General features: G+C 39.4%; 1 protein-coding gene across 13 annotated transcripts in view; it reads left to right on the top strand.

Annotated features, from left to right (window-relative positions):
• The window catches only part of NPAS3 (neuronal PAS domain protein 3), an 866,046-nt gene that overhangs the window by 787,031 nt on the left and 54,122 nt on the right, over positions 1-24,893 (top strand). For all 13 annotated transcript variants that reach the window (XM_050798322.1, XM_050798323.1, XM_050798320.1 and 10 more), the window contains one exon: positions 10,857-10,975. In XM_050798322.1, coding sequence (XP_050654279.1) covers positions 10,857-10,975 — 119 coding nt within the window. The remainder of the gene's footprint in view (positions 1-10,856; positions 10,976-24,893) is intronic.

Below are 24,893 nucleotides of genomic sequence, written 5' to 3'. Positions count from 1 at the left end.
GGAAAACACTAAAAACCCAATTACAAAATAGAGAACATAAATATGTGATTAAAAAATTCAACTGGCCAATAAATATGTATTAAAACATAATCCATCCTCAATAGAAATAAAAATGCCAATTGCCAGGTGTGGCAGCTTATGTCTGTAATCCTAGCATTTTGGGAGACCAAGGCAGGTGGATCCCTTGAGCCCAGGAGTTCAAGACCAGCCTGGGCAACATGATGAAACCCTGTCTCTTCCAAAAAAAACACAAAAAGTAGCCAGGCGTGGTGGCGCCCACCTCTAGTCCCAGCTACTCAGGAGGCTGAAGCAGAGGATCACTTGAGCCTGGGAGGTCGAGGCTACAGCTAGCTGCCCTCTAGCCTGGGTGACAGAGTGAGACACCAATCTCAAAAATAAAAATTAAAAAATGCATATTAAAAACATGTGAGATGTTTTTACACATTTCTTATCACAGAGACCCTGGTAAATATGTTATCTTCTGGTAAATTAATGTTTACTCTCAAAAAAAAAAACCAAATCTTTTAACGTGGCAATAATATGAACACCATTAAATATTACTGAGAGACATGCAAACTGGAATGGTGCAACTTTTCTGGAAATCAGTTTGTCTGTTTGTATTAAGAGCTTTTTTAAAAGCTCAGACCCAGACATACTCATTCTAGAAATTCACCCTAAGAGATAAGAAAGTTGAAAGAACATTAATTTCAAAGAAATTCATCACCATGCAATGAAATATTGCATAGCCACTAAAAAATAGTGTGTTTGAAAGTGATGTAATAATATGGACAAATACAGATACTGTAATGTTCTTTAAAAATTTGTTTAAAAACACTGATTTGCAGCCAAGGCCCCTAGAACCCCAGCCTCCATTTATTGCCCTAACAGTGTCTAATAAAAGTATGGTTATTGCCACATAGTAAGCTATGACTTTTTAACATTAAAAGATGAGGCAGACACAGGTGTTATCCCAATTTTGTAATAAATTTATCAATAAATGGTAAATAAGACTGCAAGAAAACACATTGGGGTCACTAGTAATAGTGACTATAGCTGGGTGATAACATTATGGGGATTTTTTTTAAGTTTTCTTATTTATAGTTCATGTTTTCAAAATTTTCTATGAACATATGTATTTATACAAACTTTTTTCAAGCAGTAAATAATACTCAGAATTCACTCTCTGAATAAAGCCCCTACTGCCTACCTCTCTCATGTCACCACACCCCTGTCCTGCCATCCTTTCCTAGTCTCCAGCTCATCATGTCACCAGTTTTCACTTGACTTAACCCTTTGGAATCCCTCATCCTGTTGCCTTTCATTCCCATTGTCATGGGTCCCATCTTTAGAAATTGAAGCCAGGCAACTTCTAGCTACTAAAAAATCTTAGTGCTTATTTTCTATTGATCCCAGGTGGTTTCCCTATACAGGCTGTTTCATAGCTTTCTTTGCTCTCAAAATCCTGTCCTTCTTCCACTTCCTTTATCTCAGCAAACAACTTTATTGAAATTTATTTACTTTATTGAAGGTAAGTTATTCAGAACCATTTCTGTCACATTCCTGTCTCTCTCCCTCCACCTCCCACCTTCTCTTATTCTTCCTTTTTATTTCCCCCATTTCAAAGGCTCACCTCGCTTTCTCTGTTACTAATTCAATATCCCTTGGGGTTTAAATTCTTCAATTAGCATTTCCAATGTAGACAACTCTAAGCTCTGGCCTCTCCATCAGTAAACATACTCAACTCTCTATTTTCACCCCCCAAAATTCTCCAAAAAGAAGTGTATCATTTATTCACTGTATCCTTATCCCACTTTTTGACTGAAGCTGCTTTCTCTGGAGATCCCTAAAGACTTGAAAATCCCAGTGGGTACAGCTGAGAGCATTGGACACACTGATCCATCATGCCCATTAGTTATTTCCTTGGTGGCCTATATGTCAAGTCATATACTGAAGGCAAATAATTTAATCTTGGACAAAAATTCAAGACAACTTCTTTAGAATTTCACAGTCACTACTGCATAGCTATCCAACAAATAGCTTTCTGTAAAGCCTTTTACCAGTTTTGAGCCATAAATTTACCATGAGAATCATGAGCACAGAGATGGACGTGATTCCTTCACCCAGACATCCATGACTTGGTCTCCTCTGAGATGCCACCATGTCAGAGAGGCCCTTGTGACCACCCAACCAAAATGTGGCTCCCATCACTCTCTAGTCTCTTACTCGCTGTTATTGTTTATAGCATTAATCACCACCTGAAATTATTTTATTGTTGCTCTTCCCCTAAAAAAGGTAAGCACTGTTATGAATGGTTCCAGACCACTAGTTACTCAGCAAGTATTTATTCAAATAACTGAACAAAGAAAAAGTGAGCTATAGTAAAACATTTGATGTGTGCTTACATGGGTTTCATTTCAATATTGTCTTCTAGGGTCATGTGCTGAGTAAGGGCAAGAAGTTCCAGGGACAGCCAGAAGATCAACCTTTAAAATATTAAAAGGTGCACTCTCAGTCCACATGCCTGCACGTGGAGAGTGATACTTGCGTACCAATGGTTTGAATCACTGCCTGATTTTTCACCCTGTGCTGTATAGCAGTTCCTCATCACATGGTATTGTAGTTAGTAATAAAGCTTTAAAGCAAGGAAAAGGCAGAATGCATGTGTATGTGTTTGCAAGTGCCTCTGTAACCAGACTCTTCTATCTAACTCCGTTTTAAAATACGGTATGTGGGCAACATCTGTGCCTGAGATGGAGATTTGGCCAGAATGTAAAAAAAAATAAACATGGTGGTTCAGCTGGATACTGGCAACCAGCTACTGCCCCATGGATAGGCCGCACAGAAGATTCATGTATATAAAATAGTATATTAAAGTAAACTTACAAAAGCAAAGAGCAATCATTGCAACCATAATTTTTTCTTCCTCTTTGGGATTCTAATTTTAAAAGCATTAAAGGAGACAGCTGCTCATGCTGTGATATGCGCTAAACAGCCTGAAGGATAGAAAAAAATATATTTGTAGCTCATAATAACTATTGACCTTTCTGATATACAATGTTCTCTGTGTTAGCTATTCAGTTCTATCAACAGTGAAGATTGAACATGACTTTTTAATAGAAAACATGGGGTTTCGAGCTGCCTTCACAAAGGTGTTTATGTATTGTTATTTTGTATTGTAGTACAAAGACTAAGTCCTGATGCCCTTTGTCTGACATGATGTTTGTCATTAAAAAAAAAAAGAGAGAAAAGAAAAAGGAAGGAAGGAAATAAAAGAAACAGAAAGGAGGGAAAGCCCTCAATGTTATTGACTATGTTTTATATGAAGAATTGGCTCATAACCACTTTATAGTTGTGATAAAAGCATTGCCACACTCGATCCCATATGCAATATTGGTAATGGAATCCACGCAGCATTGCGGGAGGACATGCTATATTTTTCTCCCAGAATAGATCCCTCAAGTGGCAACATTTATAGGGAGTTTCCAATAAGATTTAAAACACTCACTTGCAATATTCATGTGGCACATCCTTTGGAGTGCATAGCCTGCTGCAGAACGGGTCATATTGGATATCACGTACTCTCAAAGGCGATCTTTACAATACTCAGTTTTTCCCCCTTGAACTCTCCTGTTGCTTAGTAGTTGTGTATAGAAACACCCACTGGTAGCAGCTTGACTCTGACACTGTGTATATTTCCCCAGAGTGGTATCATCCAAACACCAACTGCTGAGCAGCAGGCAGCCAGCAAACACTCTCTTCTCCCTCAGGGGACAGTCTCACCAAGTAGTAACCCCTGCCAGGAGCAAGAAACCTGAAAGGCAACCTCATGCACTACGATTCTCATTCGAGACAGGCCAGATAGTGCCAGGGAGTTTATGCTGACAGGTGGCATTGGTTGGCAGATTATTATTTTCGTATTTTTAGGTGGGTTATTTTTAATGTTACTGTTAAAGAAGGTTATTACATCATTTTTGAATCACAATTCTTTTCACAGCTATGCTCTAGAGTTTCAGTTAATAATTCACAAGTTTGTAAACAATGCTGAAGACTCACAACTGGGTAGGGACAGGAATCAGCCCTAAGGAGATTTAAATATATCAGACTTTTTTGTTGGACTCCAGAGCAAGCACCGAAGCTGATAGAGTCTGACTGCTGAGCCATGGTGGCTGCAACTACATTATCTGCAAAGGGCGGTATAAATTGTGACTGCAGAAAAAGGCACTGCCTCGCCACCAGTGGCCAAGGATCACACTCTAGTATACTAAGAGCCACTACCCGCTTCAGAATTGCCCTGGCACATGGTAGAAGTCAGGCCAGTGGGATGAAAACCAACTCTCAAAAGACAGAGAACAAAGTATTCTCTAACTCTGGGAGAAATCAGGCCAACCCCCCTTTAACTACCAAACCCACTGGCCTAGAACTCTCAAAAGAACACTTTGCAGAAAACACTTCCTTAGAGATGAATACAAGGAGAGGACTTAATGATCCCCTCCCCTCAAGAGAAAAAGCCTTCTTGGGACATGATATTGTTTGGTGTGTGAGAGAGTGACAGGGATAAAGTGAAGAATTCTTCTTAAAAGAAAGCATCTGAATGTCACTTTATTTTGACATGTGTAACTGAATGCCTAGTTATGTAAAGCACAATCCTAGGTACAAGGAAGACTGGAGAACAGTAAAGAGATACAACAAAAAACAAATAAGAAATCATTCCTTTCTTTCAATATCTCATAGTCTTGTACATGGCACTATCGATGACATCTTTTGCAAATTTCCCATTTTAAAAAAAATCAGTTGAGCATTTACCTTTGAAAATACAGACCCTACTTATAAAAATCAATATTTCAGGTAGTGTGCCCTACACATGTAAATTCAACCAGTTATTGACACACTGGGCCACATAGTTTTATCCATGAACATGATCATCACGTATCCAAAAAAGGCTATGATTTTTCCAAAAAGAGATTCTACATTAATGCTATATGAGTTGTCTGTTATTGGATAACAGATTACCCCCAAATAGTGACAGCTTTAAAAAAGCAAAGATATCTCACATAGGTTCTTCAGGTTAGCAATCTAGGAGCAGCTGATCTGTGTAGCTCTGGCTCAGGGTCTTTCATGAGGTTGCAATTGAGATGGCAGCCGAGGCAGTTATCTGAAGGCTCACCTAAAGCTGGATGATCCAGCTCTAAAATCACTGAAGTGACTGTTAGTAGGAAGCCTCAGTTCCTTGCTACATTGGCCCTTCCATAGGACTGACTGCCTAAGTGTCATCCCAACATCGCAACTGGTTTCCATCAGAGTGAATGACCCAAGAGAGCAAGGAGGGAGCTGCTGTGCTAATCATACACCATCAATTCCACCATATGCTCATTATTAAAAGCAGGTCACCAAGTTTAGCACACACCCACTCGAGGGGAGAAGTAATAGCTCCACCTTTTAGAAGGAAGAGTTTTGAAGAATTCATAGCATTTAAAAATTACCACAGATGTCATTCTGGATAACCATAAAATTCTCTGGGATAATTTCTATGAGAAAGATTTATTTTTACCATGCTTGGCCTGCTTTTCAGAAACTAGGTTGGGAAGATCTTATTAAATTCAGTATTTAGTGAATATTAGTTACTATATATACACAGACATACACACATATATAAATAGACATATAATAATAATATACCCAGAGTAAAGATTCTATCAATAGATAGATGTAGCTATCTGGATACATGTATAAAAGGAACCATGCTAAGTGCTATACAGCATCAAAGTTAGACTCATCTTAGCCCTGCTGCCCTCAAATATCTAGCAAGAGAGATTAAATGGAGATAAAATAAGTATATAAATAACTGTAAGAACAGGATATTGGCAACCTCATGACCTTTGGAGTCAAACATTTGTCATATTCTTGCTCTGCCCCTATCCGGGAGAACTTGGAAATATAACTGACTTAAATAAAGAATAAATAATAAAGACTTGGTATTTGTGTTAGTCAGTATGGGCTAACTTAATGCTACAGTAAAAAAAAAAATCCCCAAATTATAACAAAGATCTGTTTCAGTAAGGATTGGCAGGGGTCCTGCTTCACATTGTCTTCCAAGACTCAGGCTGGTGAAGTTGTTAATAGTCACCACGACAGAGGAAAAGAGAAAGCAGCCCATCATAACTGGCTCTTGAAAATTCCACCTGAAAGTGACACGTGGCTTTTGCTCACATTTCATTGACTAAAGCAAGCCATGCAAGCATCCCCAACTCCATGTGGCTGAGGAAGTGCAGTCCTCTCATGTATAAGGAAAAATTTTGTAAGGAAAAAACCAACTTGTCAAATCCCAGTGGATACATATTCATTCTAAAGTCCTAAACTGCATCCGTTTCTAGCAAGGCTGACAGCATATGCCAGTGGAACAATTTGGCTTTATCAGGATCATTGCAAAATGAACCAACACCTCTCTTGCCTTGTGCAAGTCATTTTGGGTAATTGCTCTTCAGTTCGTCCTGTGTGCACAGAACACCTAAAAATGAAAAGATTCATTTAGGCAGTGACGTGCGAAAAGAATATGTTTAACTTCATGTCTTAACAATCTATGGCAACTCCACTTCTCCTTTAAAAGGAAAAATACCTTACTTACTTTTGAGGAATAACATTCTCTCAAAACTTTTTTTTTTTCTCCCTCACACATCAGGATTTGGTGGCGATTGGAGGGTTCTGACACTTTAATTATAGTGAAAGTACTTGAAGCATACTGAAAAAGAAAGGCTCTTGGCTGGGCACGGTGGCTCACGTCTGTAATCTCAGCACTTAGAGAGGCCAAGGCTGGTGAATCCCTGGGCAACACGGTGAAACCCTATCTACAAAAAATACTAAAAAACATTTAAAAATTAAAAAATAGCCAGGTGTGGTGGCACGCAATTGTGGTCCCAGCTATTCAGGAGGCTGAGGCAGGAGAATAGCCTGAGTCCAGAAGGTTGAGGCTGCATTAACTTATGATCGCGCCACTGCACTCCAGCCTGAGTGACAGAGCAAGACCCTGACTCATTTTTTAAAAAAGACAGAGAGAGAGAAAAGGCCCTCTTTAAAGGCATTGGCTTCATACTCTTATAGAGACCCTGGAGAGAATACTGAAATTATTCCAAAGAAACCTGGCCCTAGTTTCAGCCCAGTGAGAACTAGATGGCTCTCAGACACCTCCTCTTTCTGTCTTCTTTACCTCCTCCTGCCCCTACATAATAAGAAGGGGAACAGCAACCACACCACCAGCTAGGGAATCATGAACAGATGTGGAGTAATTCAGATATCATTTCACATTATGGTGGCATTTGCCAACATAAAAATTATTACTACTTTTGCTGTAAATTTTCCTGTAAATTTTACAAAATATGCAAAAACTGACATTTCAAGAGCTGAGATAATTTAGGTTTATTAAAAAGTTGAGACCTTGAGATTGAGCCAAATACAGTATATTTCTTTATTCAGCTTTTAGTTGTGTACGTCTTTTTTTTTTTTTAAAGCTCCTAGTTTATAATTTATAGGGCAGAGCTGGGCACAACTGGGCTTTGACCACTTAATCCAGCTTTACCCGTAGATTTTTTCCTGTGTCTCAGGCAGCAGATACAACTTCTCTAAATCCCAGATTTCTTATCAGAGCATGCAACAATTATGACCTGCCTCAAAAAGTTGATAGAAAAGCATTTCATATCTAGAAAGCACTCTAAAATGCTTCTTAGACATAAACTGTTTCCACTGTCTTTATAGAGCACTATTCCTAAGGAGGCTTCTGTCACTACTCCATCTTCTCATCCACTCTTCGCCTCATCCTACACACATGCACGCATGCGCGCACACGCCCGCGCGCGCGCACACACACACACACACACACTTTTTCTCTTCAGTGCCACAGTGGCATCGCACACCACCAAGGCTGTGCTGCCTTGGATCTCACCCAATAGAACCTTCATCAAAATCACGCCTCTCACGTGAGACAGTTCAAAAGCATCTCTTCTAAAGCTGCTGCTCTCGTCTGTCACATGCAGATAATCTGTCTTTTCACATGGAGACACCATTGTCACAGCTGGGATAAACCAAGTGTATTTGCTAGCCCTTGAGAACCCATGACCATGGCGTGTGAGCTATGAATAACTTTATTATAATAAACGTGGCTTCTTACTTCTGCCCCTGTCCTCAGAAGTAGGAAGCCATATGGAATTTCAGTAGAAATTGTCATCAGAAATCAGTCTCTTTCTGGGTTGCCCTGTCTCCTTCTCTTGGACTCCCCATACCCCATGCTCTTGAAATAAAGCTTGAAGACTAGTTTTGATTTTAAATATCAGCTTCACTGGGGCAAAACCTGACCTTAACACTCCTCTTACACCAGTTGTCCTGGGTACAAATAACATTGCCCCTGTATGTTTAGGCAGTTACTGTTGCAACACATGATACGGTGCCATACTCCTGCCTCATTCAGGGCACGATGCCGTGATCGGCTCCACAGCTCACGTGAAGCTTGTGTCTTCACCCAGCTGAAAGCATCCATGCTGTGGTCTCTAACATACCCTCTAAGTGTTTTACTGTGCAGTTCCATATAGAACACAATGATTTCTCACAATGCCTGCATTACCCACCCTTTCTACAAGTTTGGTAGTTCCTTCCTTACTGGGTCAGGAGCTCCAAGACCCCAGCCCTAAAACAGATTTCACTTCTCTGGGATGTTTCATTTTTCCTCAGCAATTGCAAACATGATCTTGCTGAACAGAGCTGAATTTTTAAGGCTGAGTTTGTGGTGTGGTTCTGATGGCTTCGTGTTAGTTCAAGTCTCTGAGGACCAGTGCCAATAAATGTGAAAGGAACAACAGTAGATTGGTATACTTTTCCATTTCCACCAGGATGAAAAAAACTGCTATAAATTAAGTCTAACCTTAAATGTATAATCTGTCCTTGGGAGGGAAAAAAAAAAAAAGGATATAGCATCTTCAAGCTCTCGGCATCCCTTACGAGAAAAAATTGGTTCTAAGGGTCTCTGATCTTGTGTTTTAGTAAAATAGAACTGCACGGCTGACTGACAGTTCTGATCTAAAGCATTTACGTTTAAGTTTTGATCTCTCTGCTTTTGATTAAAACTAATGAGCTCATTTAATTCAAAATGGGAATCTCTGATAAGAGAAATAAGGTTGATGTGATTGGATTAGAGGGGCAAATTAAACTCTTAGAGCAGAAGTTTGTGCTTATATAGTGTATTAAAAAGCTGTTGGCGTATTATGGCGTGTTAGATGATGAGAAAAATTTCATAGTAATTCATATTTAATCAGAAGAAATGAAAGTACTAAATATAACATGGCTCTGCTTTTCCCTCGAGTGATAAAGAGCTGTACATTTAAAATGACATCAGATTCATGCTCTCTAAAACAAAAAAAAAAAAAAAGAGGAAAACCTTAAGAGAGACACATAAGAAAGGGACACTTGTCAGTGATTCCAATACCCCAGAATAGAAATGCCATAAAAATAGGAAAACATAGTCATGTTAAGATTAAAAACGATATAAGAAAAGCCCCAAACCACAGATAGCAAGGTTTCTGTTGTTACAGTAACTCTCATTCATTCTTCTTTCATCTGAGCATCAAGTTTAATATGAAAGAGATTATTCACCCTTAGAAATATATGGAATGCATTTCATAACTTAAAATTTAAAACTTGTTTTGCCCATTTTTTCTGTTGTTAATAACTGTTTTCACATATACTTAATTCTTAAATCTCTTTGTTACACATATTTCTTTACCCCTACTCCAGAGAAAATAAGCGTTAGCATAGGGCTACTCAAAAGAAATCCTGTTTCTTGGACAATTTTTTTTTAACTTTTGAGTAAGAAAAACTTTAAAATAGTATTTAAGAAGAGTACAAATTAGAGTATTTATTAGACTTAAAAACCCCAAAATTAATTTCTTTGCCAGAAAACACTTAAGTTTATAAAATACCTTGGAAGCTTGTTTTTAAAGAAAATAGATTTTTACATTGCCTTCTGACCTGTTTGCATAAAGGTGTTTTTACATCAGCAAGACTGCAAACTACCATTTTAAGTTTCATAAGCAAAAACATTCTACTTAGTCTAAAAGCTTATAAAAGGAAAGAGTGACTATCTTGTTTAAGAGAGGGAACAATTGTTTCCTCATATCAGAAGCAGAGAAGTGGAAAAACAGACTGTTTTCTATTTGGGGGGTTGGGGTTGAAAGCTGCTCTTAAGTGACAGGAATGGAAAGTTGATATCGTGAGTAGTTTTTGTTTCTGTCTACACATCCCATTCTTATCCCTCCATGTCTTATTTATGCTTCTTACTCCCCATGATGAAGAAAACCAGCTCCAAGGGGTGAGGACATTGGTCAGGACATGACTCTCCAGCCTTGAGAGTGAATCCCGAACTCCCAGTAGGCAAATGGCACAAGAATGGATTCTCGGGGAGAACAAAGAGCAAGCCTTCCTTACCCTTTATCAGAAGCATCTCTGCCTGTACCTTGGTTGAACTCATAAATCTACGGGTCCTTGTTTTTCATGACAGTTCTCTCCATGTGTACCAGCCCAGCCTCAAGTAAACTGCACTTACTTACGACTAGACCCCACTTAGGCAGCTGCTGCAAGTGAAAAGGCCTGAAAAGCTCTTGTTAGAAACTGGAACGAGGTTACTCTAGATACATTAATTTTTCTTTTTTATTTTCTGCAAAGTAAACATTTTCTAAATGAGGTAAATTGATTACTACTGCTCTTAGCACCCATCAGTCATTTATTTTTAGTGAACTCAAGGATTGCACCTGAGCTGTAGCTGTGAGGGGCTGTGTAAAGATCTAAATCATGTGTGTCTGTATTTTTGTATTCCTCAGTGGAGTCAACCAGCCCCAGTCTGCTAACCACTGACAACACTCTTGAGCGTTCCTTTTTCATCCGAATGAAATCTACTCTGACCAAACGCGGTGTGCACATCAAATCATCAGGATATAAGGTAAGCTGGTTCCGGGAGGGGAGACGTTGCTGTCTCAGGCCAGTCCTAGGTATTTTGCATTGAATTTTCCAGCTGCTTTAGGTCCATGTAATGAACACATGTGATCTTGAGGAGCGCATAGGATTCCTAGTCATCTTCCTGACTCAAGGCAGGAGCTTCTTTACACCTCTCCTTCTCACTTCAGACATTGCTGGTGCACTGAAAGCCCCAATATAGTGTCTTTTCTTAAAACATTGATTAAAAATATGCCAAGTGCTTCAGCACCTGCTGGAAATTCACTTTAATGGAGAAGGTGAGCCAATTTCATATCAGTCCTTAAGATGAGTGCTCTAGAACTGCCACTTAGGAGAGTTCCACTTCTCTCGCTTTCCCCTTCAAATTCTCCCTTTCTCTTTAGAGAAAGGCTATCCGTTTTAATAACATCTTAGCCACCGAGATTTATACACATAGACGAGAAAATCAGGTGGGATATTAGAAACCTGAATTTTGAAACTGTATTTATGGAACATGCAGTCACACCTTAGCATTCATAGAATACTCGATATACTTAAGTTCCTCACAAGCAAATACCAAGTCCACAGTCCAACTCTACATTATCATCATTTTAAGGTTAAGGATATAAAAGCTTTCTAATCTCAGGAAATTCCAATGTTTCAGTTACTATAGCAACATAAATTAAGACCTATGAAATTCATGAAATGCCTTTGGCAACCTGAATCTTATCAATTTTACAACACACTAACCAATCTCAAACAATATTGATTATCTGTGGGAAGGCAAACAGAAATGGCATATGCCATCAATGTGGCCAGCCGTTGTGACCTTCCCCAGCTTTAGAATTTAGAACTTCTGATAGTTCAGTTCTTTAAGGTGACTGTTGTGTTACCGGGGATGGTAACAGCCAGTATCATTAGGTCTTCAAAACCTTACCTAAGCCATCAGGAGACTAGCCAGCTGTATAAAAGTCAGAGTCGGGCACTTTCTTTGATATTAATTCTTCAGAAAAACAAGAGAGGTGGGGAAGCAGATCCTTCCAAGAACGACCTTTAGCTGAGCTGTCTTGGAGTCTAAAAGGCACAAGTGGAGTATCCTTAACCTTTAGCAGGTGCGATGCAGAGAAGAGCCAAGTGGGCAGCTCCACCTGCTGTAGCCCTACCCGATAGAGGCTTCTTACAAAGGAGTGCATTGAGGGAAAGAAAACAGACCCTATCCTTAGGACCATTTTCTATTGCCCTGCCTTGCTGCATTCATTAGTTTGGAATTCTATAAGCAGACCACAGATGTTGAGATTCTTGTTATTCTAATGCTAGAAAGACACATTCTTTGCATTTCAGATTTTAGGAACCACGGGGCTTCCTTTCGAACTGTTTCCTGTCTCTCAGCATTCTTTCTTCACGTTTATTCATTTTTACTGGTTTGGAGGGGGCACATCCCAGGAGGGAAGAAGGGTGAGAGGAGTGATATATAGTTTCAGAAAGCAATATTAAGTATAATTCAATATTGTTTGATAATTTAACACTGATTAAAATTTTTTCATACCATAAACTAGAGATCAGAAAGTAATGATGGCTAAAATTAATAACAGCCGGTACTTAGGAACACTGCAATATGCTGGGTATGATATAGTTCACCTGTGTAAGACCTTACAGCATTCCTATTTTTGTTTCCATTTTACACACAAACTAAGGATAGAAAACTAATTAGCATTCTCAATGTCACATGTTGAAGGAGCAGAGCCAGAGTTTGAACCTGGGGAGTCCAGCTCCATACCACATGCACTTCACCACTAGGCTATACTACTATGCAGACAGCAAAGAAAGGTAGTGTGAGGGGGCGGCTGATGAGAGCAGGAAGCCACTTTAAATAGGAAGATCACAAAAGGTCACGCTGAGGAGGTGGGATGTCACCTGTGAGCAGTGAATGAGAAGGGACCATCACGCAAACAAATGGAAGAAAGATGTTTCTGAAGCCACTTGGGCTTAAGATTAAAGATGCCTTGCAGTAAGAATGGGCCTTCAATAAACAAAAGACTTAAAAGTGCAACCTTGAACATCCAAGATTGGAAAAGATTTAGGAGCTATTCCAGTTCCCATCAAATCATGTAACGTTAAAGTGACCATACTCCCCTGACACACCCTGTCAGCAGGTCTTTCTCAAGATACCATGGGAGTCTCCAGCTGATGCCCTACTCTCCTCCCCTCCCCAGAACTACCACCAACAAAAGTTGATTCATCCTCTGTTCCCCAGTAAGATGAATCATCCAGCAGATCCAGCTCTTTCCCTCCTCCTCCTCCTCTGCAGTGAACTTCCCTCATTAATTAACCTTGTCTGAAAGTTAGTGGAAGAGCTGATGAGAGCCCGTGGCATGACACAGCTGAATAACATCCCTATTTATCTGTTCATTCTCAGTAAGTAAATCTAGCAGCTTATAAAACATTCCAATAAAACTGGTAATCACCCCACCACCACACAATAAACACAAATAAAAAGAAACAGTGATGATCATTTCTCTGTACTCCCAATATTCCCCCTAATTTATTACCATTATATGCATCTTTTCCCATAGTTAAAGATCCTAAGATGTCAAACTTTGCTCACTGCAGGTCACTGTATTCTGTCCATTTTTCCTGTGATCTTGGCACATGGACCTTTCTAACTTTCTCCATCACTTTATCTGTTGTTGTTGTCATAGGAACAAAAGTACCACTTACTGAACATTGACTCTGTGGCAGCCCCTGTGCCACATGCTTTACACTTGTTTAATCCACACAACAGGATTATTTAAAATCCTTCTCTATGCCAGGCATTGTCCAAATGTTATATTCTATCATTATGCCTATTTTGCAGGTGATGAAACTGAGGTCTTAATAGGTGAAATACTTTGCCCATGTTCATACAGCCCTTAAGTAGCTACTGAAGCACCAGAATCAAATCCTCCAAGGCTGTCCCCTTAGACCCTCTGCTTCACTGCTTAAAGGATTAAGTCCAAAGAATGGCTCAGCATGTGCTGACCTCAACATATGAAAAAGTAATTAACTTAAATTTTTAAAAGAAAAACTTCTTGCCTAATTATGACCTTCCCTCTGGGGCTTACCATATCCCACTGCACTAGTGTATCAGTGCTTGGTGATTCCAATGCGCCCAAGGAGTTATGGAGATTTACTTCTTTTCCAGGACTCCATGCCTACTCACATTCCCCATCACCAAGAGTTCTAGCCAAAGAAATACCAACCTGCATCTGCTAATGTGAGTTGCTGTTGCAGAGTTTGCCACACCCCATTCCTCAGGAAAGTGCCCTCTCTCCAATGAAGTTTCCCAAATATGAGCTGACATCCAATTGTTTCTGTCCTCATTTGCTTTGAAATCCACAGTAGCATGTTATCTGGACCAGCCACTTTTTATGCCCCAGGGGCTTCCCTGTTGTTTAGGCCTCACTGTTAGTCACATAGCATAGCACAGCTCTCATTTAAATTGCATTGCACATAGATTCTGCCTTCTTGATTAGGTCTATGTCTGGGGGAACTTGCTAGGTATAGCACATGGGGTAAAAGAAGATATGTAATCAGGGAAATTAGAGAAGGGAAGACTAATTGGGTCGCCTCCTTAGCTCCCGTCTTTGGAGGATAGTTTCCTTTGGCATGGGACTTTCAGTTTTCTAATCTCTTCTTAAATGCCCACCAGCTCCACTGTCATTTCTGAAGTATTTATTCACACACATTATGATGTCCTCATTCTAATGGCACAGTAGACAGCCTAGACTGGCAAACATAGGCAAAAAGAGAAAATCTATCATGTTTACATAATGCTCAGAGTGTCTTCAAACTCTTCACAGTGGTGAAATCATCAAATACTGGAGTTCCTGCTATGATGTATGCAAACATATTACTAAGGGAGGGAGGATGCAAGAACTCAAGATCCTTAAAAATAGTGCCCCATCTGGGATGATTTGGGCATGGATTTGCCTGTAGCTAAGTATTAAGCTAAATGACTTCCGAAATCCTACCCAGTCTCCTTTATGACATAAAGAATTCTAAAGAAAAAATAATTGGTAGTTTCACTAGTTTATTAGGATCGCTGATATACTCTAGCTTTAAGAGTATCTGCATCTAAACATGAAGTAACAAAATTAACGAGAAGGTGCTAATTAGCTAAAGAAAATTATTTTGCCTTCTCTAAGCCCAAACATAGGTGTCTTTTAAATTAGAAACTTTTGTTACTAAAACTTCATAGTTGCATATGCTCTGTGGAAGAAGGTACACATGAAATTTTAACAGATTTGTTTTATTTGGGGTATCAAAGAGCCCTTTAAAGATTTGATAAAATCTATAGAGCCTCTCCCAAGGTAAATTCATTTTGCATCATTTTATCCATTGATTCCAGGTTACAAAACCCTATTTAACAGTATGATATCTTCAGCACTTATTAAGAAACCAAGTTAGTGCATCTTCCAGAACATATTCCATCAGTATCACAATAGCCCTTTCCCTTCCTCCTCATTTCTCCCTCCCATTTATCCATCCAGTGTTGATACATATTGAAGTCCTATGCCTTTCTGCCACACTTTCACCTGGAAAACTCTTACTCAACCAGTATGGCCCCACTCAAATATCACTTATTTTTTCATTTCCCCCAAAGCATATAAGGAAAATTATCCCTTCTCTTCTATGCTAAAATAGCATTTTGAGATTTTACTTACATTCTCTGTGCCTCATTTTCTTACCTGTAAAAGGAAGCTATTAATAGTACCTAAACCAAAGATTTTTCCTACAGATAAAGTGAGATAACACAGGCTCAGCTAGGCATCTTTTTTCCACTGTATGATGTACTTTCATATAATTTCATCTGAACTTCACAATAATTATTTTAGGTAATTACTTGTTTCCTCAGTTTTGAAGATAAGTAAAATGGAGACATAGAAATACAAATTGACTTGTCTAAGTCAGATAAATGATAAATGGCAAGACTGAGAAGTATCCAGATCTTCTGATTTCAAATGCCTCCTAATGTCCAATACCCAACATTGGATACTGGGTACTTTGTTATCCTATTTTCTTCCCTCAGCACCTAGCACAGTATGCTGCACGTAGTTGTCATTCAATAAATGTTGATTTAAGTGAATTGCATGCTCTCTTTCCTTCTGAAATACCAATGAAAAATGTTGACAGCACCAAGCCCTATGGCATACCACTAGAGATCCTGCTAGTTGACATCAGTATCTTTTACATGTGACTGTTGGAATAGCTATGAACTCAAAATGATTGTACCATGATTTGGCTCACATTTCTCCATCTTGCCTACAAGGATATTGCACATCTTTATCGGTGCTTTACTAAAATTGATACATACTGGGTCCATAGTGTTCCCTTTAGCTATCAGTTGAAGATTCCATTCAGAAAATGAGAAATGAGTCATGTTAGCATCACCTATTTATCATGACTTCATGCTAGCCTCTGCTGATCACAATTTTTTATTAAATTATCTTTGAAGATTTTTTTTTCTAGATATAAACATGTTGGGGCTCTCTCTTTCTGAAAATTAGGATAATACTTGCCAGTATCCTGTCTTCTGGAAAAACTCCATGATTTCTCAGAGACTGCTAAGAATATGTGGCATATTATAATAAGAATGCTGATTCTTATGGAGTTTTAATCATACCAGGAAAAGTATAGCCTGGAGGTATGCCCAGCACTAATGTGGGGAGCAATGTGGTAGTGGTCCTTCTCTGGAGATTTCTAAGACCGTACATTGAACCCATCAGTTAGGAGTCTCCTCCTCCTCCCAGACAAGTGTGGATGGACTAGATGCCACCTGGATGTTTCTTCTTTATCTGAGATTCAGAGATGTTCCAGGTGTCCAGACATACCAATGCTTCTCCTGAAGCCTTTTGCTTCAGCTTTGTGTTGTCTTGAAATGATGACTACAGCATTCCAAGTTGTGCAAAATGTAACTGTCTTGTCAAATCAATAGATGAATTTTCAGAGACCAAAATTTCTGTCAACCCATTCAGGGTTTCTAAGGCTATGCATTTATTGCCTTTCAGTCAACCCAGATACCCAGGATAAATTGAAGGAGAAAAAATTTCCAGGGTGGAACTTACAGGCAGAGGTTATCCTGATGAAAAATGCAAATAGAGGAGAGAACCAATAAAATCAAATTTTTAAAATCCTATTACCTCGTTTTAGTCTCTGCTCACCTCTGCACAATTGTCCATTACAACGTGGTTTCCAGTGTCATTTTAAATACAGCCAACATTGTTTCTGATCTTAAAGAATTTATTTCCCATTACCAAGGCATGATAGTAGTTCCAGCTTTGGGTATGTCATTTCTGCTGGGACTAATCAGCTAGCTATTTTACCAACTAGAGGCATAATCACTAGCCACTCTGGGAAGTGTCTTTAAATTCTAAATATGTCAGTGACTGCAGCCCAAGTATGTTGCTAACTTACAGATCCTTCATTTTGCACTACAGAGATTTAAGGAAGCAGGTAGGGAAGTTAACAGTATCTCTTCTCTGACTAATGCTGCATCTTTTCAGATCAGTTTTCTGAGCCTTTGCTAGCTAAGAATAACAAAAGTGATGATCACTTTGAAAATGACATTGTTGATGAAAAAATTAACAAACTTTCCTATCTATAATGTCTTTTAACCAACTAATGCCCCTAAAAGTTATTGCTAATGCCTCTGTAAATACCTTCTCAACCTAATAGATTTATTTATATAATTATCACTATTATGAGACTTTGGCCTATTACAATTAGTTGTAAAACAGACCTAAGAACTAAAACACAAACACAAGCACAAGTCATTTTTCTTCAGGTCTTGTACTCTTTAACATACCGAGTTGTCCTAACAATAGCTGCAGAGACCCCAAATTTCTCTTTCACTAAAGTAATCTCTTGACCTGGTGGTCTGAAATAGCAGTTACTAAACTCTTTACAGAAATCAAAGTTTTCCAGATACAGGCATATCTTGGAGATACTGCGGGTTGGTTCTAACCATGGCAATAAAGCAAACATGGGAATAAATGAGTCACATGAATTTTTTGGTTTCCCAATGCAGATAATAGTTAAGTTTATACTGTAGTCTATTAAGTGTACAACAGCATTATTTCTAAAAAGGAATGTGCATATCTTAATTTAACAATAATTTATTGCTAAGAAACGCTAACAATCATCTGAGCCTTCAGTGAAGTTTTTGCTGGTAGAGGGTCTTGGCTCCATGTGAATGGCTGCTGACTGATCAGGGTGGTGGTTGCTGAAGGTTGGGGTGGCTGTGGCAAGTTTTAAAAATAAGACAACAATGAAGTTTGCCACATAGATTGACTCTTCCTCTCATGAAGATTTCTCTGTAACATGCAATGGTGTTTGATAATATTTTTCCTACAGTAGAACTTTCAAAACTGAAGTCAATCTTTTCAAACCCTTATCAATTAAGTTTATAGAATATGCTAAATCCTTTGTTATTTCAACAATGGCCACAGCTTCTTCACCAACAGTAAGTTCCATCTCAAGAAACCACTCTCTTTGTTCACCCATAAGCAGCAGCTACTCATCCATTTAAGTTTCATCACGAGACTACAGCAATTCAGTCACATCCTCATACTCTACTTCTGATTCTAGTTCTCCCGCCATTTCCACCATATATGCAGTTATTCCCTCCACTGAAGTCTTGAGCATCTCAGTCATCCATGAGGGTTAGAATACACTTCTTTCAAACTAATGTTTATGTTGATATTTTGACCTCTTCTCATGAATCACAAATGTTCTCAATGGCATTTTGAATGGTGAATTCCTTCCAGAAGGTTTTCAATTTTCTTTGCCCAGATTCATTAGAGGAAGCACTGCTTATGGCAGCTACAGCCTTACAAAACATGGTTCCTAAATAATAAGACTTGAAAGTCAAAATTACTCTTTAATCTATGGGTTGCAGTATGGATATTGTGTTAGCAGGCATGAAAACAACACTGACCCCCCTGTATGTTGCCATCAGAGTTCTTGGATGACTAGGTGCATTGTCAGTGAACAGTAATATTTTGAAAGGAGTATTTTTTTCTGAGCAGTAGGTCTCAACAGTGGGCTTAAAATATTCAGTAAACCATGCTAATATACAGATGTGCTGTCATCCAGGTTTTATTCTTCCATTTCTAAAGCATAGACAGAGTAGATTTAGCATAATTCTTAAGAGCCCTAGGATTTCCAGAATAAGTGAGCATTGGCTTCAACTTAAAGTCACCAGCTTCATTAGCTCCTCACAAGAAAATCCACCTGTCCTTTAAAGCCAGACATTGATGACTTCTCTCTAGCTATGAAAATCCTAGATGGCATCTTCTTCCAACAGAAGGCTGTTTTGTATCCATTAACAATCTGTTGTTTAATGTAGCTACCTTCATCAGTGATCTTAGCTAGATCTTCTGAAGAATTTGCTGCAGCTTCTACACCAGCAGTTGCTGTTTCATCTTGCACTTTTATGTTATGGAGATGGCTTCTTTCCTCAAACTTCATGAATTAACCTCTGCTAGCTTCCACTGTTTCTTCTGCAACTTCTTCATCTCTCTCAGCCTTTGTAGAATTGAAGAGAGATTGAACTAAAGGTCTTGCTCTGGATTAGGCTTTGGCATTATGGCTGGTTTGGTCTTCTATCGAGGACACTAGAACTTTCTCCATAACAGCAGTAAGGTTGTTTTACTTTCTTATCATTTGTGTGTTCACTAGAGTAGCACTTTTATTTTCTTTCAAGAACTTTTCCTTTGCATTCACAAGTTGGCTAACTGGCACCAAGAGGCTTTTGGCCAATCTCAGCTTTCAATATGCCTTCCTCACTAAGCTTCATCATTTCTAGCTTTTGATTTAAAGTTAGAGATGTGCAACTCTTCCTTTCACATGAACACTTAAAGGCCATGCTAGGGTTATTAATTAGCCTAATTTCAATATTGTTGTGTCACAGGGAATAAGGAGGCCTGAGGAGAGGGAGAGAGACTGGGGACAGCTGGTCACTGGAGCAGTCAGAACACGCACAGCATTTATCAATTAAGTTCATCTCTTATTTGAACCATGATTCGTGGCACCCCAAAACAATTATAATAGTAACATCAAAGATCACTGATCACAGATCACTACAACAGGTATAATAATAATGAACTTTGGGCCAGGCATGGTGGTTCACACCCGTAATCCCAGCATTCTGGGAGGCGAAGATGGAAGGATCGCTTGAATTCAGGAGTTCGAGACTAGCCTGAGCAACATGGCAAAACCCTGTCTACCAAATATACAAAAAAATTAGCCAGGCATAGTGGTGCTTGCCTGTGGTCTCAGCTACTCAGGAGGCTGAGGTGGGAGGATTGCTTGAGCCCAGGAGGCAGAGGTTGCGGTGAGCTGAGATTACACCACTGTACTCCAGCCTGGGCAACAGAGGGAGACCCCATCCCAAAAAAAAAAAAATAATAATAATAATAATGAAGTATGAAATGTTGTAAGAGTTACAAAAATGTGATGCAGAGATGAAGTGAGCACATGCTATTGGAAAAATGGCAGCAATGAACTTGTTTGAAGCAGGATTGCCACAAACCTTCAATTTGTATAAAGCACAGTATCTAGACCATGTGCAGTGGTTCATACCTGTAATCCCAGCACTTTGGGAGGCTGAGGCAAGAGGACTGCTTGAGCCCAGGCGTTCAAGACCAGCCTGGGCAACACAGCAAGACCCCCTCTCTACAAAAATACAAAAATAAAAATACTTAGCCAGGCATGGTGGCACACTTCTATAGTCCTAGCTACTTAAGAGGCTGAGGCAGTAGGATCGCTCAAGCCCAGGAGTTCGAGGCTGCAGTGAGCCGTGACCGTGCTACTGCACTCCAGCCTGGGTGACAGAGCCAGACCAGAGAAGAACCACAGTATCTGGAAAGTGCAATAATGTGAAACACAATAAAACAGAAAACAAGGAATGTATGTTACCGTTTGACCTTTATTACCTCAAAATTACTCTACTGAAGAGTGACAACCAGAGTAGCTATGACATCAGACAGCTGAGGATTTGGACTTAGTCCTGCATTCCTGGGTCTGTGACTTTTATTTAACTTCTTTAAGCATCTGGATTTTTTCTTATAAAACGAGAGTACCAATACAACCGTCTCCATAAGGCTATTGTGAAATAAAATGAGATGTAGGTAAAGTGCTTACCACAATGCCTGGCCCATTGTGAACACATACAATCCATGTCTACATGTGAAATTTCATGTATGGAGGTGAATCTAGATTATACAAAACCTTAATTTCTATACCTCTGCAGATGCACCTGTACCTATGAAAAATAGTAATTCATCAGTAATATTTCAGATTATCTTCTGGAAGTTATATGAGCTCTAGAATAATAAATGATTTCTTCCAAATATAGAAAATGCATTTATTTCTGGGAAATTTCTTCTTGCTTAAGTGTCCTGAATATTGATTTGATTATAAGGGACAAAATATGACTGAAATACGTCATCTGTTCCTTTAACAAAAGAAGCACATACCAAATGGTTTTCTTTGGAATTGATTTAGCATCATGGGAAGACTAATACAGCCCTTAATGCAAGAAATGAAGTAGGGAAAGGACCAATTTGAGGTTGTTGATCTCTGGAATAAATGGAGCTTCTAAGCCTCCTATGTAGCCCATAAGTCTCCATGGTTTGATTAGAACATCTATATCCCAGAAACTGAACCTGCGGGGAAGGCAAACTGCCCCTGTGGCTTGAACGCTGCTGCACCCGAGAGATACTATGCGACATTCCTTAGGGGATTCTATCAACTCATATCACCTCATTCTTTTTTTTTTTTTTTTTTTTTTTTTTTGAGATGGAATCTTTCTCTGTTGCCCAGGCTGGAGTGCAGTGGCACGATCTCAGCTCACTGCAACCTCTGCTTCCTGGGTTCAAATGATTCTCCTGCCTCAGCCTCCTGAGTAGCTGGGATTACAGGCGCCCACCACCATGCCCGGCTAATTTTTGTATTTTTAGTAGAGACAGTGTTTCACCATGTTGGCCAGGCTGGTCTCGAACTCCTGACCTCATGATCTGCCCACCTCGGCCTCCCAAAGTGCTAGGATTACAGACGTGAGCCACAGCTCCTGGCCCTCTACCCACTCATTCTAAGTAAAAGAAGAGAGCCAGGATTCTGGAGCTGATAGCTCCATCATAGTGGCTTTCCAGGGGACAAGGGAGCAATTTTATCTGCCCCATCCCTCGAGGGATGCCCCTCATCCCACCATCAAATGAAAAGAATGACCTCATCACAACGTGATTTGAGTAACAAGACTCTGATTTAGACAAAAGAATCATCCGTGTAATCAAATTCTCAATCCTCTGTAGTTACATCTAGGGAAGAAGCTTTGGGCTGCTGCCTGGGCGGGTGTGTGTCTTATTGGAACTACCAGTGAGCAATTGATATCTCTAAGTGGCTATGTTGAAAACATCACCTTTGGCTCATAGTTGGGCAACTGTCTACGGAGACAATCCAAATAAGTTATCCCTTGACTTATAGCAGCATTTACATCTCCCTTCTACCAGGGCTTTCCCATCTGCTTTTAATTCTCTCTAAAGTATATATTGTCCTGATATATTCCCATGGGTCATACCTGCATTTCACTCCGATTTCTGCTTAAACATCACTTTCCTCACCTCCCCATCTACAATATATCAAGTGTTCCTTCTGCACGCCATTATCTGCTTTATCCTGCTCCCTACTGTTCTTCATCACACTTAACACAACCTGACACTATTTTATACATGTATTTGTACGTAGTTCTCCTCCCCTACTACAGTGTAACAGGAAATTCCCAGAACAGTTTCAGGCACACAGTAGAAATTCAATATAAACATTTGTTTTTTTAAAAATGAATGGATTTATAAATATTAGACATCATTTGTACTAAGCCAGAACATATTTCTTCCTTGGGTCATTGTTCTACATCTTCCTTCAGTCAGTGTTCTAGTCTCTTTAAAAGAAATTTAGAGATGAGAATATGTAGCCAGTGGAATTATACAAGTGTTTTTAGTATTGGGGCCCTGATGATAAGGATAAGATGATACTATAACTTTTCTGTTTAAAAAGCCTACACTAATGGGTGACACATTCTATGACATATTTTTTATGCTATCATATTCAGTTTTTAAAAAATCAATGTGTATTTAACTTGTGCCCCACTTGTACCCAATTCTAGGGGCTAGAGCTCTGGAAGTACAATCAAGAGATACTTGATTATTACTTGGTAGTTTTGAATATATTTAACAGTCCTCAACAGCCCCTTGTCAAATGTCCTTCAAACTCATGATTCCTTGTAGAAGTCATGAAAAACAGAGTGCCTTAATAGGGGAACACCTGGTGGGGAGAGTCAGAACATTTCATCCCACTACCAGCACTTTGCTTCTGACTTGCTCTGCAGTGTCGGACAAACAGCCTGATTATCCTGGGCCTCTATTTCCTTGATGAAAACAAAGCAAACAATTGACTTTGATGTCATTGATGGTTGGTTGACAGTACCTGCCTTTGAGCTCCACTCTGTGCATTAGTGCTTTAGCCACTTTGGGACATTCTGGGTAAAACGGAATAGAGGACTGGCCTACCCAGGAGCAGCCCCTGATTTCTGGGAAGAGGGAAATTAAAGTTTGCGCAGAAGTTCTCACAGGGTCAGAGTCACCAAGAACTGTCGTATTGCCTCGTGGTCAAGGCTACTTTGAGAATCTGAAATATTCTAGGAAACATTTAACCAAATGAATGCCGCCAGGGGAAAGAGGTCTGGGAAGGATTTGGTAATTTTTAGGGAGGGGTCAGTGAACTTTTGTACCTTGCTCTTAGACTATGGATGGACTAAAACCAACCAGTCTCAGAAATTAATCTAGATCCTCAACTGAAGACAAAAAATAATGGTGATTAGAGAGAAATACTCCTTTGCTTTATTCCATAAACGGTGGCAAATTTCTTTTCCTCACTAACTTTAAACACAATATATACTCACCCCTCTGATTATACCAAATAACACACAGCATCATGTTCTTTTTAAATTTATCTATCTTCTTCTTTAATTATTTGCAGTTGGCTTATTGGTGAATACCTATGCCGCTGTTATCTGAAATGGGTGTACGTTTCCAGTTTTAGGGACTTGAAATGTTTAACCTGCCTAGAATAGCCCCATAGGCAGTTGAGTCTTGGGTAAATGCTCTTCTATGATGAGTGGAATTAACAATATTATAATTGTCAAACTCCTCAAAGAAAAATATCATAATAGGAATGTAAAATATTCTTGAATTTATTATGAATTACTATCTTCTCTATGAAATGTGGCTTTTCTTTATACTGAAATGATACAGAGAGTGATGCAATTTGCCCAACAACTCATAGTGGCCAGATCCCAAGCCCCTTGGCAGAGCAGAGGGATGTTAAGCTCTGTGGATTTGATCTCTAGGACACAAAGGTGGCAGTGCCTAGCACCTCCAGGTTCTCATGCACTCCAAGAACCCTAAAGTAGACACAGATTGATGCAGAGCACTCAGTAAGTAAAAAAGGGAGTGAAGCCCAGAACCAACACACCATACCATAACTGTCCCACACAGTGCTGACAGATTGCAAAGCCTAGAAAGGCCATTGTCCAATCTTCCTCCCCACACAGTGCTCCTCTTCTTGGGGAAAACATCAGTGGAGATGTGTCACAAGAGCCCATAGGACATTTTGGCCCCCAAAGAATCTTTTCTCTCTTGCATTCATAAATCACACGTCCTAATCATGCCATCCAGTCCTAAAAATTTTTAAAGGATGGTACTCTGCTAGTGAAAATTCATAGACACCTGCTCTTGATTTACTTCCTGCTTAGAAAAAAATTTACACAGCTGTGATATTGCAGAGTGACTCCGTTCAAAGTACCAAACAGTGAGGCTTTGTCAAGAAGG

The sequence above is a fragment of the Macaca thibetana genome, chromosome 7 (assembly GCF_024542745.1).
Source record: "Macaca thibetana thibetana isolate TM-01 chromosome 7, ASM2454274v1, whole genome shotgun sequence".
Taxonomy (NCBI): Eukaryota; Metazoa; Chordata; class Mammalia; order Primates; family Cercopithecidae; genus Macaca; species Macaca thibetana.
This window is presented reverse-complemented; position numbering and strand designations above follow the sequence as displayed.